General features: G+C 39.7%; 2 protein-coding genes across 5 annotated transcripts in view; one reads left to right on the top strand and one right to left on the bottom strand.

Annotated features, from left to right (window-relative positions):
* Positions 1–13,168: 13,168 nt before the first annotated feature.
* Positions 13,169–17,381, top strand: part of LOC105058843 (expansin-B11) — a 12,091-nt gene continuing 7,878 nt past the window's right edge. For 3 of the 4 annotated variants that reach the window (XM_073251667.1, XM_019849668.2, XM_019849671.2), the window contains exons 1-2: positions 13,169–13,461; positions 13,560–13,635. The gene's annotated coding sequence lies outside the window, so the exon portion shown is untranslated. Of the gene's footprint in view, positions 13,464–13,559; positions 13,636–17,381 lie in introns of all 4 variants that reach the window. The other variant, XM_073251666.1, reaches the window with a different exon arrangement.
* On the bottom strand, positions 13,654–14,961 carry LOC105058873 (oxysterol-binding protein-related protein 2A-like). Its single transcript, XM_073251665.1, is given in 5 exon segments — positions 13,654–14,074; positions 14,184–14,256; positions 14,258–14,412; positions 14,495–14,635; positions 14,739–14,961. Coding segments are annotated over 5 exon segments (651 nt in total). The 5' UTR covers positions 14,892–14,961; the 3' UTR covers positions 13,654–13,945.

Here is a 17,381-nt window from a genome sequence, read left to right as displayed (position 1 = left end):
TTCTAATAACTACCTGCACTCTCATCCCAGTGTCTTTACACCATAGACTCGAGACTCATCTATCCCAAAGGGAGGTGATCCATACACCGATCTTGAATGGATTGATCACTGTCCTTCGTGACGATCCTTCGATCGAAAGTATTTAGAAATTAACCACTAATGATATATATCTCAAATTCTTAAAATCTTGAGAATATACAAAATCATCTTTGTTAATTTTTAAGATAAATTATGGATACATAAACATGATTGGTTATAAAGACTATCCGTCAAATACAAAACTGTTGAAAAATATGTCCTAAAGTCAATCATCTAGGTTGTAGATGATTATGTTCTATACATGTATATAAATTATAAAATGATAAATATTATCTGACAGATTCATTATAAGGAATATATCTTCTAAAATAGAATTCATATGTTATAATGAAGTCCTTTGAACTACTTTCAAAATGATAAAGGAGGATTTATCATGGAATTCTTAAATTCTGCTCGCGATCAAATGATATAATTATCTCAAGGATGATAATTGTATCGAGTATAGGTCGTTGTATGCCATATTAATTAGTTGTTCTCTTAACCAAAACATATGGTGATACGGGTATGGCATACGGATGATATGTAGAAGTATATTTTATTGAGCATGACCACTTCTGGAGCACTTTGCTGTCAAAGACTGCTCTGATAGGATATGGATATATATATCCCTCGGATCTGAGACTGCCTCGATGACTTACAAGCAACTCACTGTACTTTGATATCGGACTACCTAAATTTTTAATTCAGTGATGGAAGATTTCTGGAGACAGTCAAGTACTTGTGAAGTCTGAGTGTGAGTTAAGATGGGATTAATCGCTCCAAGTAAAATTGGAGATGATGCATCATTATGTTTCAATTCAGCAAAATTTTGACTAAAGTAATCCTAGTGAGGAGTCATAGAATTTTTGAGGTTGAGACACAATGTGACCACTCTTTTTGGATTGACAGTTTAACCAAAAGTCATCCTTGAGTATCAAATATTAAAGAGATGAATTATACAGTAACTATATCCACATGGGTTCTAGAGTATTGCTAGATATACACTCGACCTCTCTGGACATCGGGTTTCATTGCTAGATGATTACATTGATTAATACAAGAATTATTTTTATGCTACTAGCTTAAGTTCGAACCTATGGAGTCACACACATAGAAATACCTGTCTGATCAAATGGCTGATCGATGATTATAAATCATTGAAGGATTTAAATATCAATTTGATTGATAATTAATCCTATGCAAAGATTGTAATAAATTATTTACTAATGGTTAATAAATTAGAAGAATAATTAATTAATAATATAATTATTAATTAGCTCAATTTGATTGAGCAATGAAGATTAGATTAGATCTAATTGAATTAGATTCAATTAGGTTGGATTTGGATTAATTGGATGTAGCCCTATTGAATAACATGGCTTATTCTAATTGATCTCAGAGATGCATAAATTTAAAATTATTCTAAATTGAATATAATTCAATTAGTTTTATATAGACTTGGATTGGATCTAATCCTATGGAATAATAAACTTGATTGGATCAAGCCCTAATATCAAATGAAGCACCTGATCTCCATTTAGAATCAATCTCTAGATCAATAGGGTTTTAATCTAACTAATTACAAATTCAACTGGGGTCAAATAATTGGGTTAGGACCTAATTAGTTAGTTGGTTATAACTAATTCTTAAGTTAGTTAGGATTGTGCCCAAGAATTAGTTAGAAGTTGAAAAAGATCTGGAGTCTTATTTGGAATAAGACTTAACCAACTTGAAACCACCCCATGCGATATAAGATCTCCATGCACCATATTTTTTCACGTTGAGAAGAAACCCCACACCCCATTTTTTTGTGTGCCCCCTTTCCTCTCTTCCTCTCATGAAAAAGGAAGAGGCGTCCCTCCCCTTGTGGTCGCCTAAGAAAAAAAAAAGGAAGGGGGCATCCAAGAGTTGGATGCCCCAAATTCCTCATGCCTACCCTCTCTTCTTCTCTTCCTTCTTGAGATTTTATTGTGGTTTTTGTGTATCAAAGAGAGGTTTCTTTGCTGGTTTTACAGTAAAAAATTAAAGAAGAAAAGCTCTTCCCAACGAGAGAAAGATAAGGAAGAAGATGGGTCTTCTTTCTTGTGCGCAGCCTTGAAGAAGGAGTTCTTCTTTCAGATTTTTTTTATTTTTTTATGTAAAAATTAGATTAAATTTGATTTTTAATATATAGATTTAGAAAAAAAATATCATAAAAAATTTGGTTAGAGTTTGGGGCTTCTTGAAGTTTGAGATCAAGAAAGAAGATGGATCTTCTTTCTTGTGTGCAGCCTTGAAGAAGGAGTTCTTCTTTCATATTTTTTTTATTTTTTTCTAAAATAAAAATTAGATTAGATCTAATTTTTAACATAAAAATTTAAAGATAAAATATCAAAAAAATCTGATTGGGCATTTGGGGATCTCTAGAGTTCTAGATCAAGAAAAAAAGGGAGAAGAAGAGAGAAGAACTATTCTTCTCTTGGATCCCTCTTTTAAATTTTTTTAGATCTTAAAATTTTATGTAATTTTTAGAATAAAAAATCAGATTAGATCTAATTTTTATCATAAAAAATTAGAGAAAAAAAATTCTTCTTAAGGGCATGAAAGGAAGAGAGAAAGGTTCTCTCTTATGCATGAAAAATTGAGAAGAAAGGGTTCTTCTCTTGATCTCTATTGTAGAGATCAGATGCATAGATCTAGAAAGAAAATGAGAGGATCTTCTTATTCTTCATTTTCATCACATTTCTCTCAAATCAGTCAATAGATGGTGTCTTCACAAGCTAGCATTCTCGGAGAGATCGATCAGCATGAGGACTTCATATGGATATTCGTAGAAGTTGGACGTATGTGCGGCTGCCAAGTATCATGAAGAATCATCTACCATGAATTTTAGATACAGTGATCTACTACTTGCACTCAGGTATAAAATTTTGTATTCAATTAATATTTAGATATGATCTAAATATAATTTAGATATATCCTGTACTTATTGAATTTTAGATTTCAGATATACATACATGCATATTAGTTCATATCATAGATCCTGTATGGTGATTTAGATTTGATCTATATATGCATTATAGATTAAATTATTTAATCTATATATATTTCACTGTAAAGTTTTTAAAAATACATGCACATCACCCACCACACTTCCCATCAAAAATATGCTCTAGAGAAAGGTATGTGTCAGTCAAGATTGACTTCTAGGGCACACATCTAACAGATGCTTCTAGTAGAACTGAGGGGCATTGGCAACATGAGCTTTGATAACCTGCAATGACACTCCATGACTAAGATGCACTAGGTGCTTTTTTTGTTCTTTGGCTTATCTTTTGGCTTCTCTTCTCCTTTTTTTGCTAACCATGATTTCCATGCAGATGCTTCATTTCTTAGTCATCCTTTTAGGTCGTGCGCATAGAATAAAGATCAATAGGAGTTTGCACTAGAAGAATAAGTCCGATGTCATGAAGGTGCATGCACAAGCCGATACGGCCAGGGGGAGGTCGATAAGCTGAGGAAGTCCCTTAATAAAATTTCTGTCGATCTGGTGTGGAAGGGGGAGGAGCTTTATAAGGTTAATATAAAGCTCGCCGAGGCTAAGTAGAAGGCTAAGAAATGGGTAGCCAAGGCTAAAAAGCAGGCTAAAGACTTCAAGGCCCACCGATTGGCCATGGAGTCATTCAAGGCTTCGACAGATTTTGAGCGAGAGATAGCTTAGGTGGTTGACAGTTTCGAGGCATTAGAGGAGTATCATAATACTATGGTTGTATTCAGTCAAAAGTCCTTCAATGTGGGACATGGGATCGGATTCAAAGATTGCCACCACCTAGTCGCTGCCTGACTCCTTAAAGCTGACCTCTCCTTCTTGGACGAGAATGAGGGCGATGAGGAGGCCATGGAGGAGCCGACTTTTTCTAGTTCCATGGCCGCTAAGAAGTAGGTCAGAAGTGAGGAGGTAGCAATCGAAGTTTCTCTATCGCCTGCCATCGATTCATCTGAAGCATCCCCGGGTCCCTTAGGAGTGGCACCGGGTCTCTTCGATCTTCAAGACGAGGTTAGGAGATGAGGCATCCTTATACTACTTTCTTTTCTTTTTTTCTTGTGGGGAAGCTATTATTAATGAAATAATATTTTGTCTTTTTTAAATTTGTATTGCCTTTCTTTTGCTTGTTTAGTTATGCCAACACGTCCTCGATAGATATTCTCCTTCAATTTCTATCACCGAGCCCTTACCGATGGCTTCTGTAGCAAGCATTAGGTTTCGTATATGTGACCTAGAGAAAAGAGTCAAAAAATTGAATAAAAAAACTATTTCTCAAAAGAATAAGCTGTCGAAGACTAAGAGGGCCTTTGATGAGGCTTCAGCGAAAATTGATCAGTTGAAGATGACCATTCATCGAAATATAGTGACGTACTTCGTGGAGAAGGCTCGATTGGTAACTAAGTCTGCAAAGCTATCAAAACTTGCTGAAGATGTCACCTGAGGTGCCACCACCAAACAATACCCCCTCCGTAGCTGTCTCCATTGGTCTCAGGGAAGGATCTCAAAATTAGAGTCATCAGAGGTCGCAGCCAAGGAAGCAAGAGGGCACTTTGCTGATCATGTGGTGTAGCTTTAGAAGGATCTTTGCATTGTTCGAGAGAGAATTTCTAGGCTTGAGTGCTTGGGGAACACAGTTACTGAAAATAGACCAAGAGAAAGTTGGCCAACGACCATGAGACCCCGAGACTTGGTCGGACAAAGATCAGCCGACCTCGCATCTCTGAATGATACGGTTCGATGCATGTTTAACATGGGCTACATGGTTGGCTTTTGGATATGTAGAAATCGGATCAAAATGACATTCTCAAGACTTGATCTTTCTATCTTTTCCATCGAAGGTAATGCAGAGACTTCTACCTTTCGGGGTAGGTCTAGGGGTGGGAGATTCGTGAGCTCGATCCTGATGGTGAAGACATGCGTGTGGAGGCTCTTGATGAGGCTTCGAAGATCAGGGCTGGTCATGATCGAGTATAACAATCCCTGATGTTATTAGCTCAGGGTGATGATGTCCCTATAGTCATGATAAGTAATATAAATGTAGTGGCGAATACTTATCTTATGTTATCTTTTCTTTCTTTGTGTGATGCTATTCGACGTCGTCATCTATTCTTATTCGAGAGACCCCTCTTTTCTGATGAGGACTCCTTAGTGCTCTTTCCGTTAGATTCCCCATGCATTAATTGTGGATGGTGTAACTCTTGATATATCCAAGGTGAATTTGACCGGAGTGGGTGACGGTCGTAGAAACTGATGGTCGCCGCTCCTCCCGATGGAATGGGATATGGAATGGGGCATCAGGCCTGTTAGAGTGTGCCACGTGGTGGTATTTTGATCCACAAAGCACCATCTGAACTAACTTTTAGGATTGGGAAGATGCACCATTTATGGCCCAGGGGGTGGTCACACCATCAAGATTGGTGATTGGTGGTTGGTATGGGTGTTTGGGCCTATAAAAAGGGGCCAATGGTTGGCGTGGACTTCATCTGCCATCTTCCCTCTTGTAGTTCTTGCAAAAACTTCTTGTCTTTCTTGTCACCATGATACCCTTGAAGAAATCCATCAAGGACCTCGTCAAGGAGAGGAGGGCCGTTGCAAAGGGGGTCCAGAAGAAGGCGAAGAGGGAGGGGCCCAGCTAGTCTCCCTCTTTCAAAATGCCATTCGTCCCCTGGACATTGCCACCTACTGGGAATGAGGGTGCCCCTTCCACTAAGCGGATCCCTCACACGGTCCATGAACACTGCATTAGGGACTACAAGATTTCGGCAGCATTTTTTAGGAGGATGCCATCGATATCGCCGCCATCATCTTTATCTTTGGGTTAGAAAATTGTAAGACCTGCTCGTAGTAGATGATGCTACAGCTGGATCTCCACTACCTCTTCTCTAGCAATAGCAATGAGAAGGTGGGGGCCTTCTCTTTGGATGAGGAGTGAGCTCCTCATCTTCTCTTCCACTCTCTTCTTCTTCTTTTCTTCTTCTTTTTTTTTTTGTGGGGCAATGCTTGAAGCACTGCCCTTTGTAAATATTTTCAATGAAAAATTAGTTTGCTTCTCCTCATATGTTGTGGTTGTGTGTTTTACTCTCAATCAATAATTATTCTTCCATTAGACTGATTAGAGACTATTTTGTTCAAATTTAAAGTCGATCAAAAGCTCCTTCAATTGACGGTCGATCAAAGGCCATCTTTAAAGCCGAGCAAAGACTCCTTCAACTGACTGACCAATCAAAGGCCATCTTTTGTCTTTAAAACTGATCAAAGGCTCCTTTAATTAACTAACTGATCAAAAATTATCTTTTATCTTTAAAGCTGATCAAAAGCTCCTTCAACTGACTAACTGATCAAAAATCATCTTTTGTTCTTTCAAATAGATCAAAGGCTCCTTCAATTTTCTATGAATTGATGAGCAGACAAGAAATCATTATTTTTAAAAAATAAAAATTTTATTGAGGAGGGTTATGTAATACATTACTGATAATATATTTGGAGGTTCTCTGAGTTCCATGATCGGGAGAGTGCTATTCCATCTATCTATTTTAGTCGGTAGGTTCCTGGCTTGATGACTTTATTTACCTGATATGGATCCTCTCAGTTTGGGCTTAGCTTGCCTTGCTCTTCAAGTTGGGAAACTTTCACCTTGTACAGGACCAGGTCACCAACCCTGAAGATCTTGTTCCGGATTTTGGAGTTGTAATACCGAGCGACCTTGTATTGGTAAGTTGCCATCCAGATATGCACTCTTTTTCTAGCTTCTTCAAGTAGGTCTAAATCGACGTGCAACTTTTTTAAGTTGGTTTGCTCGTCATAGTTCTCAATTCGTGTCGATGGGACCGCAATCTTAATGGAGATTACTGCTTTCGTCCCAAAGACCAAGTCGAAAGAAGTTTCTACTATTGAAACTCTTGTCGTCGTCCGGTATGTCCAAAGCACATGATGAAACTCATTGGTCTAAGACCATTTGGCTCTATCTAACCTTATCTTCAGTCCTTGCAAGATGGTGCGATTGGTTACCTCGGCTTCACCGTTGGCTTGAGGATAGCGACGGAAGAAAGGTGATATGAGATTCCATGTTCTTCACAGAACTCTTTGAACTTAGCCCTTGTGAACTGATGCTCGTTGTCAGTGATCAATACTCGAGAAAGGCTGAATCAGTATATGATTGATTTTTAGATGAAGTCTATCATCCTTGCCTCTATGATGTGGGTCAGTGGTTTATTTTCTACCTATTTAATGAAGTAGTTCATAACGACGAGCAAAAACTTGCGTTGACCTAAGGTCTATAGAAAAGAATCGAGGATATCCATCCCCCATTGTACAAAAGGTCAGGGGGCACAGATGGGAGTAATCGACACCACAGGCAGTCATTGTATATTGAAATTCTTTTGGCACTTATCACACAGCATCATATAGTTCTCAAAATCTTTTGCATTGTTGGCTAGTAGTAGCTCTATTGGAGGAATTTATAAGTCAGTGCTCTCTTACCGATATGATTCCTGTAAATGCCTTCATGCACCTTTTTGAGTGCATAGTTGACTTCAGATGGTCACAGGCATTTGAGAAGAGACAGTGAGTAAGACCTCTTGTATAGCTTCCCTTTATGAAGGAGGTACCTAGATGACTGATACTTTATCTTTCGAGCCTCCTTCTAATCCGCAGGTAGTATTCATTCTTTAAGATAACTGATAAGTGGATTGATTCAGGAGGGTTCTTCATCTATCTGCATTATGATCGTCGGCTCTTCATTGCTTGGTCGGCTCATCACCTCCAAAAAAATTTTTTTGGGCAATTTAGCTGGTGCTGATGTTGCCAACTTAGATAGCAAGTCAGCCCTAGAGTTCTTCGACCTGGATATTTGTTGGATCTCAAATTTATCAAAAATAGATGCCAGATCTTTGATCTTCTGGAGATATTTCATCATGTTGTCTTCTCAAGCCTCATAATTGCCCTGAATGTGCCCGACGACCAACTGGGAGTCACTGCAAGCCTTCAAATTTTGTATTTGTAGTTCTCTGTCTATCCGGAGCCCTACGGTGAAGACTTCATTTTCAGCTTCATTATTTGTCGCTGGAAACTTGAAGTGCAAGGCATACTCAGCTACTGTTCCTTCTGGATCTGAGAGGATCAGTCCTGCCCTAGATCCTATGGAGTTGGACGAGCCATCCACATACATCACCCAGGAGTTATCATTAGCTTCTAAAGGGCCCTTGTCAGCCAGAACATGTGGCTCGACCTCTTCCTATTCATCCAGCTCATCTGGAAAGGTATACTCAACCACAAAGTCGGCCAAGACCTAAGCTTTGATGGATGGTTGGACCCGATACTGGATGTCAAACTTAGAGAGTTCAATCACCTATTTTGCAATTCATCTAGATGTGTCTGGCTAATGGAGGATGCTCTTTATTAGCTAATTCATCAGGAGGACGATGGTGTGAGCTTGAAAATAGGGTTGGAGCTTTCGAGCCACAATAAGGAGAGCATAAGCCGGCTTCTCCAACTTCGAATATCAAGTTTTCATGTTTCTTAGAATTCGACTGATATAGTAGTCCAATTTTTGAATTTTGCTCCGCTCTTACACTAACACTGCACTCATAGCGACAGACGAAACCATAAGGTATAAAAATAGTTCTTCATTAAGGTTAGGCTTACCAAGTAGTAGAGCAGAGCCAAGATGGTCTTTGAGGTCGGCAAAAGCTTTTTGACACTTCTTGATCCACTGAAAGTTCTTTGGTTGTTTCAGGACCTAAAAAAAGGACAAACATCATTCCATCAATTTTGAGACAAATTGATTCAAAGCGACAACCTTTCTGATAAGGCATTGCAACTCTTTGATCATCCTTGGGGGAGATATTTCTTGCACAATCCTGATCTTCTCTAGGTTGGCTTCTATTCCTTAGCAAGACACTATAAAGTCTAAAAATTTTTTAGAGGTCACTCTGAAAGCACACTTAGCTGGATTTATCTCCATCTTATAATTTCGTAGGGTAGCGAAGGCTTTTTTGAGGTCGTCGATGTGGGTTCTTGTGGATTTGCTTTTGACGAGTATATTATTCACATATACTTTCATATTCCATTCAATCTGATTCTTCAAAATTTTATTCACGAGGCACTGATCAGTCGCACCTGTATTTTTCAGATCAAAGGACATGATCTTGTAACAGAAGAGACCTTAATTAGAGATAAAATATATTTTATCTTCATCCTCAGGTGCCATTCGGATTTGATTATAGCCAGAGAAGGCATCCATGAAGGATCAGAGTTTATGGCCTGACGTGACGTTGACCAGTTGATCAATCTTTGGTAGTGGATAGCTATCTTTTGGATAAGCTTTATTCAAATTGGTGAAGTCGATGTAGATTCATTATTTTCGATTTACCTTTTTCACCATGACCACATTTGCTATCCACTTTGGATAGGTAGTCTCCTTGATGAAACCCACCTGGAATAGCTTGTCTACCTCTTCAGCTATCGGCTTTTGCTGTTCTGGTGCAAAACTCCTCTTCTTTTGCTGGAAGGGATTGTAGTTTGGGCTCACGTTCAACCAATGCATGATCATTGAGGGATCAATTTCCGACATGTCTATTGGTATCCAGGCGAAGATGTCTGCATTTCCCTACAAGAAAGTGATTAGTTGATCTTTCATTATCTAATTTAGAATTGACCCAATCTGGATCTTATGCTCTTGGTTTCCATCCGTCAAGAGGATGGAAATGAGGTCCTCAATTGGTTCTCCATGCTCCTCGACCAGCTCGTCGTGGGTATCCAATCCATCGATCAAGTATGATTCAATGGGTCGAGCTCCTTGGAGAGCTATGTTGTAGTAATGGCGCGTCTTGATCTTGGTGGACTTCTCTAACTCCAAATGCCATCGAAAATTTTATCTTCAGGTGATATGTAGAGACAACAGATCGGAGTGCATTTAGACTTGATCAGTCGAGAATGGCATTGTAGATCGAGGGTGCTCGGATGACCAGAAAGTTGACCTGGGCAATGGACTGGACAGAAAATCGACTAGCCTTCATAGGCAACGTGATGACCCCTTCCATGGGGATGGTGTCCCTAGTAAATCTAACAAATGGGGAGTCCATGCTCTCCAGTCGATCATCAGGTATTCTCATTTTTGAGAAGGCATTGTAAAATAAGATGTCGGCAGAGCTTTCATTATCGATCAGGACACGGCGTACACCATAGTTTGCAATATTCAAATTTAAAATGACTGCATCATTGTGCGGGAAATGAATTTCTTGGGCATCCTTTGTCTTCACCGGCTCCTCCACTGTGCTGTCCCCTAGTGATAGTGTTTATTACACTGGTTGGGGGTTGGTCTTCCTGCGGTCCCATCCACTGTGGTTGCTCTGCCGACCGAGGGGATCTCTGTTGCTCTTCCTGTTGCTCTCATCTCTGTCAGATGAATTGACTGAGACAGCCACACCTGATAAATTCTTCAATCTCATCCTGGAGTTGAATACACTTATCGGTGTCATGATCATGATCTCAGTGGTACAGATAGTATTTATTTGGATTTCTCTGATTTGAAAATGTCTGTAGCCTCTTTGGCTCCGAGAGTTATCCTCTAATTTCCATCAGCATCTCAGTCCTTGGAGCATTCAGTAGGGTGTAGTTATTGTACCTCCTCTATGTGAGGTGCACCGATCCCTTCTCTGAGGGCTTCGGGATCGGTGGTTCTGAGGAGGGATCCCATTTTTCAACTTCTGAGGTGGAGATCTGGAGCGCTGTCGGGTTCTCTACTCCTACCTTGGGGAGCACTCCTTATTTTGCTTACTCTCTACTGTAGAGCCAGCGAGGGCTTCATCTTCCATGAAGACTTCTTTCATGCGGGCGTACTTCTCCACTTGGGCCAATATATCGGGATAGTCCCAAGGATAGATCTTCATTAATGACTTTTTAAGGTCATTCTTCAGAAGTCCACTTATCATTATAGACATTATGATCAATTGGTCTAGGTTGTGAATTTCTAAGATGGCCGTATTAAAGCGACTGACAAAAACTTGGATTGACTTATTCTCCTTCTGTCTGACAGTGTAGAGGTAGTTAGACCATTTTTGCTGACGTTGGTTGCTAACGAAATGGCCGACAAAAGACTGACTTAGCTCTTCAAAGGAATAGATTGAGGCCAGCTTTAAACTAGAATACCGGTGTTGGACTACCTCTTTAGAGTAGTAGGGAAGGCTCGACAAAGAATCACGTCGGTTGCTTCATAGAGGAGCATTGTTGTCCTGAAAGTCTCGAGGTGGTCGACGGGGTTGATAATCCCATCGTAGATTTCAAATTATAGAGCCTTGAAGTACCAAGGAAGTAGCTCCTGCATGATCCTTGAATCAAAGGACTGGTCACTGTTGAACCCGTCATAAGGTGCCAAGGAGGTATTGCAGATTGCATGATCTACTGATCAATCTCCTGAAGTCATCGCTTGAGAGTAGGGTCTTGGGTGGTACAGGCTTCGGAGTGCTGGGGTGATTGCCGACTAGAGGTTGAATCATGTCCTGACTGGTGACTCGGAGATCGCCGCCTTCTTAGTTCTAGAGTCTTGAGGCAGCTTTGATGGGTCCGTCTCCTCCCCGGGCTCTGCAGAGGTGTCCGCAGTTGTTTTGGTAGTGATGGCGGCTGTGAAGCCGGATTCGGTGGTGGTGCCATTGATGGAGGTGCGGGGGCAGCTGGATCAGGCTGTGGCACTGCCTGTGGAGTTACAGGGATAGCTTGGAACGCCTAAGTGGTAGCCGTCAAGGTCTGAACCTAATGAAAGAGAAGGTTAAATTGATCCACCACGATCAACACTGGCTGGGCAGGTGGAGGAGTTTTCGCTACTGGTGGTTGCACTCGATTGTTGGCCTAACTCTCTGTCGATCGAGATGCGGTGGCATTGGTGTGATGGGATGAACCTCTTTTGGTTGGCATTATGAGTTGCTACTCTCGATTTGTGCTCTTCCGAATGGGTCAGGATCCTTTCTCTAGTGCTAATATGTGGATACGAGAATCCGTACGGTGTCGGAATGCTGGAGTAGATGGTGAACTGGGCCTCTCAGGGGGTGATTTGCACAAAAATCCTAATTGGAAGTTGCTCCGATGAAGATCCTTTGATGCTCAAGTTAGATTTTTTGTTCAACAGATAGAGGAGCATGAGAGACAGAATAATGATGTACTTTTTGGGATTCTTTTTAAGCCTCTTTTATGGACGGAGGGTTGGAGCTTGAGTTAGCAAGTTGGTTGGTACGATCCTGCTTGATTAGGGTGCGATTCGTATGGTACAAGACTATCGCTCGAGATTTCTAAGATGCGGTGATTGTGGTTGCTTTATCAGTTTAGTGACAGTTGTCGCCTGACAGGTATTATATTTTAAATTGAGTTGCCAACTGGGCGTCGTCAATTCATCGGTCCGAGGATATAAGAGTCGGCTAATGAGGAGGTATTGGTGATGATGCACAACGGTTGCTGAGTGATAGTCTGTTGGCTTTTGTTTGCTCAAGGGATGAAGCATTGATTAGGCAGCTGGCGAGGACTAGCTCGACAAGGGTGATGGCCGACCGTGAGTCGGCAAGGGCTTTAGCAAGTGGGCCCAATATTTGGACATCTTGGGCCATAGGCCTTTTTATATTATCGATCCATGCAGAATTTCTTCCAACACCTATGATAATGTAATACTATCTTATTGTCAAGGAATACTGCACTAGTATCATACAATAAAGTAACATTACGTTATTATAGAAGAGTACTACCACTAACATAATATAATACCACTTTATTATAAAGAAATACTGTATTAGTATAATATAATAAAGTAATATTATATTATTATAAAATAATACTATATTAATATAATATAATATTATTTTATTATTAAAAAATATTATATTAGGATAATGTAATATTATAATATTTTAAAAAATATATTGATCATTTTAGTCAAAATAAATAATTATTTTTAACTTATATTCTAAACGAGTCACTGCAGGAAAAACGGGAATCGCCGTGTTTGATGTCACGAAGCTAGTTAAAGGTAGCGTTGATTTCAAAGTGGCGTTTGTAAACGCCGTTGGGATCCAGTGTGGTTTGTCATGGGAGTTTACGCAGCTCTTATTAGCGTCGTCGGGATCCATCCACCTATAAAATCAGTCCATCCTACCCTAAACCCCGTCGTCTTCCTCCATCCTCCTCCCATCTGCCTCTGCTACCGAGCTCCTTCTAGCGTCCTGAATCTCCTTTTAGTGCCATAAAAATCTTTCTAGTGCTCTAAATCTCTGCTACCGCCCCACACCTCCTCCATCTGGTCTTCTTCGTCCGTCGGCTTCTCGTCCTCCTTCTTCTTCTTCCCCCGAGCGTGGTGGAGCACCTTCGCCGTCGATTGAGTGTGATTTTTTTTTCTTTGTTCATCTTCTTCTCCCAAGCGTATTACATTTCTATTTTTTCATGATATTTTTTTTTAAATTTATGATCGTTTATGAAGGATCAGCGAAGGGTAAACTCTGTTGGTGGAGATTGCAAGGTTTTGAAGATCGGAAGAGTTTTTTTCCCTTGTCAAGGTGAGAGCTCCAATAACTATGAGTGATAATCTAGGGTTTCTCTCGACTTATATTGTATCATCTCTACTTATAATACCTTCGATCATCCCCTTAGACAGCCATTGCTATTGAATGTGAGAGTTATTTTGATGTTTGGTTAAATTTTACTCTTGGATCTAAGAGATTTTGATAGAGATCTTTTTGATCTGCTAAGGATCTGTAATTACAGTATGAAAATACCCTCTGATCTTTTTTTTTTTTTTTTTGGTTTCTTGATTTGATCTACAAATCTTCTTCATTGATCTGCAAATTTGGTAAGGATCTGTAATTACTAGTATAAAAATACCATTCGCTGCCTTTTCTCCAATCGTAGCTTCTCTGCATTTGCCTTCTCATATTCCCCATTCTCCAGATGCCGCTGGTCTGGACGGAGTCTTGAGTCCGTAGGTGGAAGTTTTTCCTTAATCCGTGATCAAATATTTGGGATCAGATAACTAGAACAGAAAATAGAGATGAATAAGAGTAAAAAATGTAAAAGTTACCGAGCAGACATTATGCGTCATCTCTACCTGCAGTTCAGAAGTTAGCTCGTTTAGTGTAATGGCAAATGATGACAAGTTGTACCGAGTGGGATTAGTAGGGCTTGTTCCTTTTCCATAGCAAGGAAGCACTCTGTGTTAGATTAGAACCCTTAATCTTGGAAATATGATCTCCTTTGACATAGTACATGCTGTCATCCCATCTTCCTATTAAGGTGGCTACTTTAGTTCCCACAACATCCTCAACAAAGCCTTGCACCTGCAGCGCATAATTAGCTCTTTTTCAGTAGGAAGGCTCAATAAGTATGATCAAATGCATGACTCAGCAATGTACTTCTTACTTGGCGAGGATTGCGGTCAAGGAGAGACTGCTCTTTAAACTTGAGTTTACAAGAATATTGGCGGTTGCCTCGAATATTCATTGTTCCATGATGATCACAGTATACTTTACCAAGGATGAGGTTGTAAATAGTGGTTGTAACCTGAAATAGAGAAGCACATCATCAATTGCTTGACATGGCAGAATGTGATCACAGTTAAAAAATTGAGCTTCTGGAACCTTAAGAGGACAATTACACTACACACCTTACTCCATTGAAATATTTCACCATCATCAAATTCCAGGGTCAAAATGCCAACTGGATCTAGTTGAATAGATCGCCCCCAAAATTTTGACCTGAGATTGCTGTCACCCCAAAACTTCCAACCTTTGCCTTCACAGTGGCAGGCAATTAGCATGGGGTGGTGACTGACCTATTAATGGAAATGATGAACAGGCTCATATCCAAATACAAAACCCTCTCGTGCATCTGAGTTATAAAAAATTTAACATATGGAGTTAAAGAAAACCAAATTCCTCATAAACAGAGTTTCGAAAGACAAGGGCACAAGACAAATTGGGCAAGTTTTCTGAAGGCAATATTCATGTTAAGCATGCTTAGATGTAGTTGGTTGCATAAAAGGGCTTGCAAGTTATGTTGTGGAAAGAAATCAACTAGACTAATTCAAAGACACTGGCCATGGTTATAAACCATGCCCCTTTATCATGTTGATGGAATTAACTACTTACACCCCTCCAACTACTAACTGTTTTTCAATCAACAACTTCTAGTGTATGTTCAGAAGAACAGCCCCCACATGAGAATCTTACCAGTCAGCATTTAAACAGGCCAACATGAAAATATAATCTTAAGCAGTTTATGTTTGCATTATAGGCCTATTTTCCAATGCTACATAATCCTTTTTTGTGATTTTGTTTGATTAATTGTATCTATATATCTGTTTCTGTTGTGGCTTGACATTACCATGAAATATTTGTTGGGTTCCGGTGGCACAGCGGAAGGGTTAGGTGTTTAAAATTTTTATTCAAAACACTCAATGCATCAGAAATTTTAATGCCCAGAAACTCTTGATTATAATAATCAAAGCATAATAAATATAAATTAGGATAAGAAGAATACCTGTAGCGTTAATCCCAATTTTCACAAAGCGTCCAAGTGTTCGCCCTCCAATGGTGATCCACACGAAAATTGAACCAAAGACAGCGCTCCTTCTTTACCTTGCTTCAAGAGTTCTAGCCCCTAGAACTCGACTAGCCTCGTATCGGTCAAATTTCTTCAAGAACCTGACCTTACGCTCTTAAAACCTCCTCTGGACTTCTGATTCTCCTTCTTTAGGACCCTTACAACCCTTGTTAGGATCAGATAAGGTTTTGTCTTAAATCCCAAAGCCTTGTCCTAAAATTAAGATAGGTTGTAAGAAAGAAAGGAGAGCAACAGGAGAGAAATTGAAAACTCCTCTTCGATTCTTCGGATACCCAGCACCCCGGCCTATTTATAGCCATCAGAGAGATGCCAAAAGAGAGGGACATGCCTTATCCAAAAGGCATATCTGATATGATTATCAGAGATAAGAGTTTTCTCAAGCAGAAGGACTCTTATCCATGATACGTCGATCAGCACCCTGGTCTCTGCGCGCATGCAACCAAAGAAGGGATGTTTTCACGTCCCTTCTCAAATCAGAAAAAATCCTCAAAAATCCACGTGGATTGGGGATTCAATCTAGATTTCAGAAAATTAAAAATGGTGATAAAATTCTCACAGAAGGATGCTATCCTCGTACCTCTTCACGCAAGTGCTGATCACTGCGTGCGCAAGCATTAGGACCAACTTATGGCATCCGTTTGGCATCTAGATAAGTCTGGAAAAATTTCAGAAAAATTATCAAACATAGCTTATCAAATGTAGAACGTTATCACCAAAAATCATTCTAATCTGAAAGCATTTGATAGGGAGGACTCTCCAAATCACGGAGAGACGTGACGCTTCTGCGCGCGCGCGAGACATCCTTCTTTTTTCAATTTTTTTCTCTTCCTCAAAAATTTCAGAAAAAATATATCTCATGCTTTGAGATGTGTACCAGAGGATGGAGGGTGATGTGAGCTACCACACATAATTTTAATCTCAGGAAAAATAATATTTTTTTTTGTCTAAGCCAACACTTGTACGCAGAACCTGTTTTGCACCAAAAGTCCACCACAACTTGGACTCTTCATAATTGGTGTTAACATGGGATGTGGTGCCTCAATTTGGGCTGCTTCCAGATGATATGATCTGATCCAAATGTCTACCAATTGGGCTAGCTAATTAGCAAAGGATGGGACCAAATTGATTTCCAAAGGAGCAAGGATTTTCACACGTGCTAGCATGTTTACCGGAACCTTGATTGAATCCAAAATTCTAATCAACCTTTTTCAAAAGGGTCCTTGGTCAATTTCTATATGTGTGTGATCCATTGGGTTCCACATCTAGCCGGTGGTAGGTTCGGATATAAGTTGACCAAATTTGATTAGATTTCAATCTAATCGATTTTGATCCAATCGAGCTAATCCGAGTTCAATAATTAGAATTATTTCTAATTGGCAATCGAATTAAACTCTTTAATTTGATTAAAAACCTACAAGTCAAGATTGACGTCTGGCAACGTATCATGACTACTCAGAAGATGTGGAATTTGATAGAAATACCAAATCTACCCTTTAGTGGCAAATTACCGTGCAATTCAATCCTTCGATCATCCTTGCACTCTGAATATGTTCATGAGTATGGAATCATATCAAATTCAAACACATATTTATATCGATTCTCAATTAACCAATAATGACTCCAATGAAGAAGTATTAGAAACTCTTTCTAATCTCCTTCCTGCTTTTGGCCAAAAGATTTTTCT

Source organism: Elaeis guineensis, chromosome 2 (assembly GCF_000442705.2).
Source record: "Elaeis guineensis isolate ETL-2024a chromosome 2, EG11, whole genome shotgun sequence".
Lineage (NCBI taxonomy): Eukaryota > Viridiplantae > Streptophyta > Magnoliopsida > Arecales > Arecaceae > Elaeis > Elaeis guineensis.
Note: the sequence above shows the minus strand (reverse complement) of the source record. Positions and strands in the feature narration are given on the sequence as shown.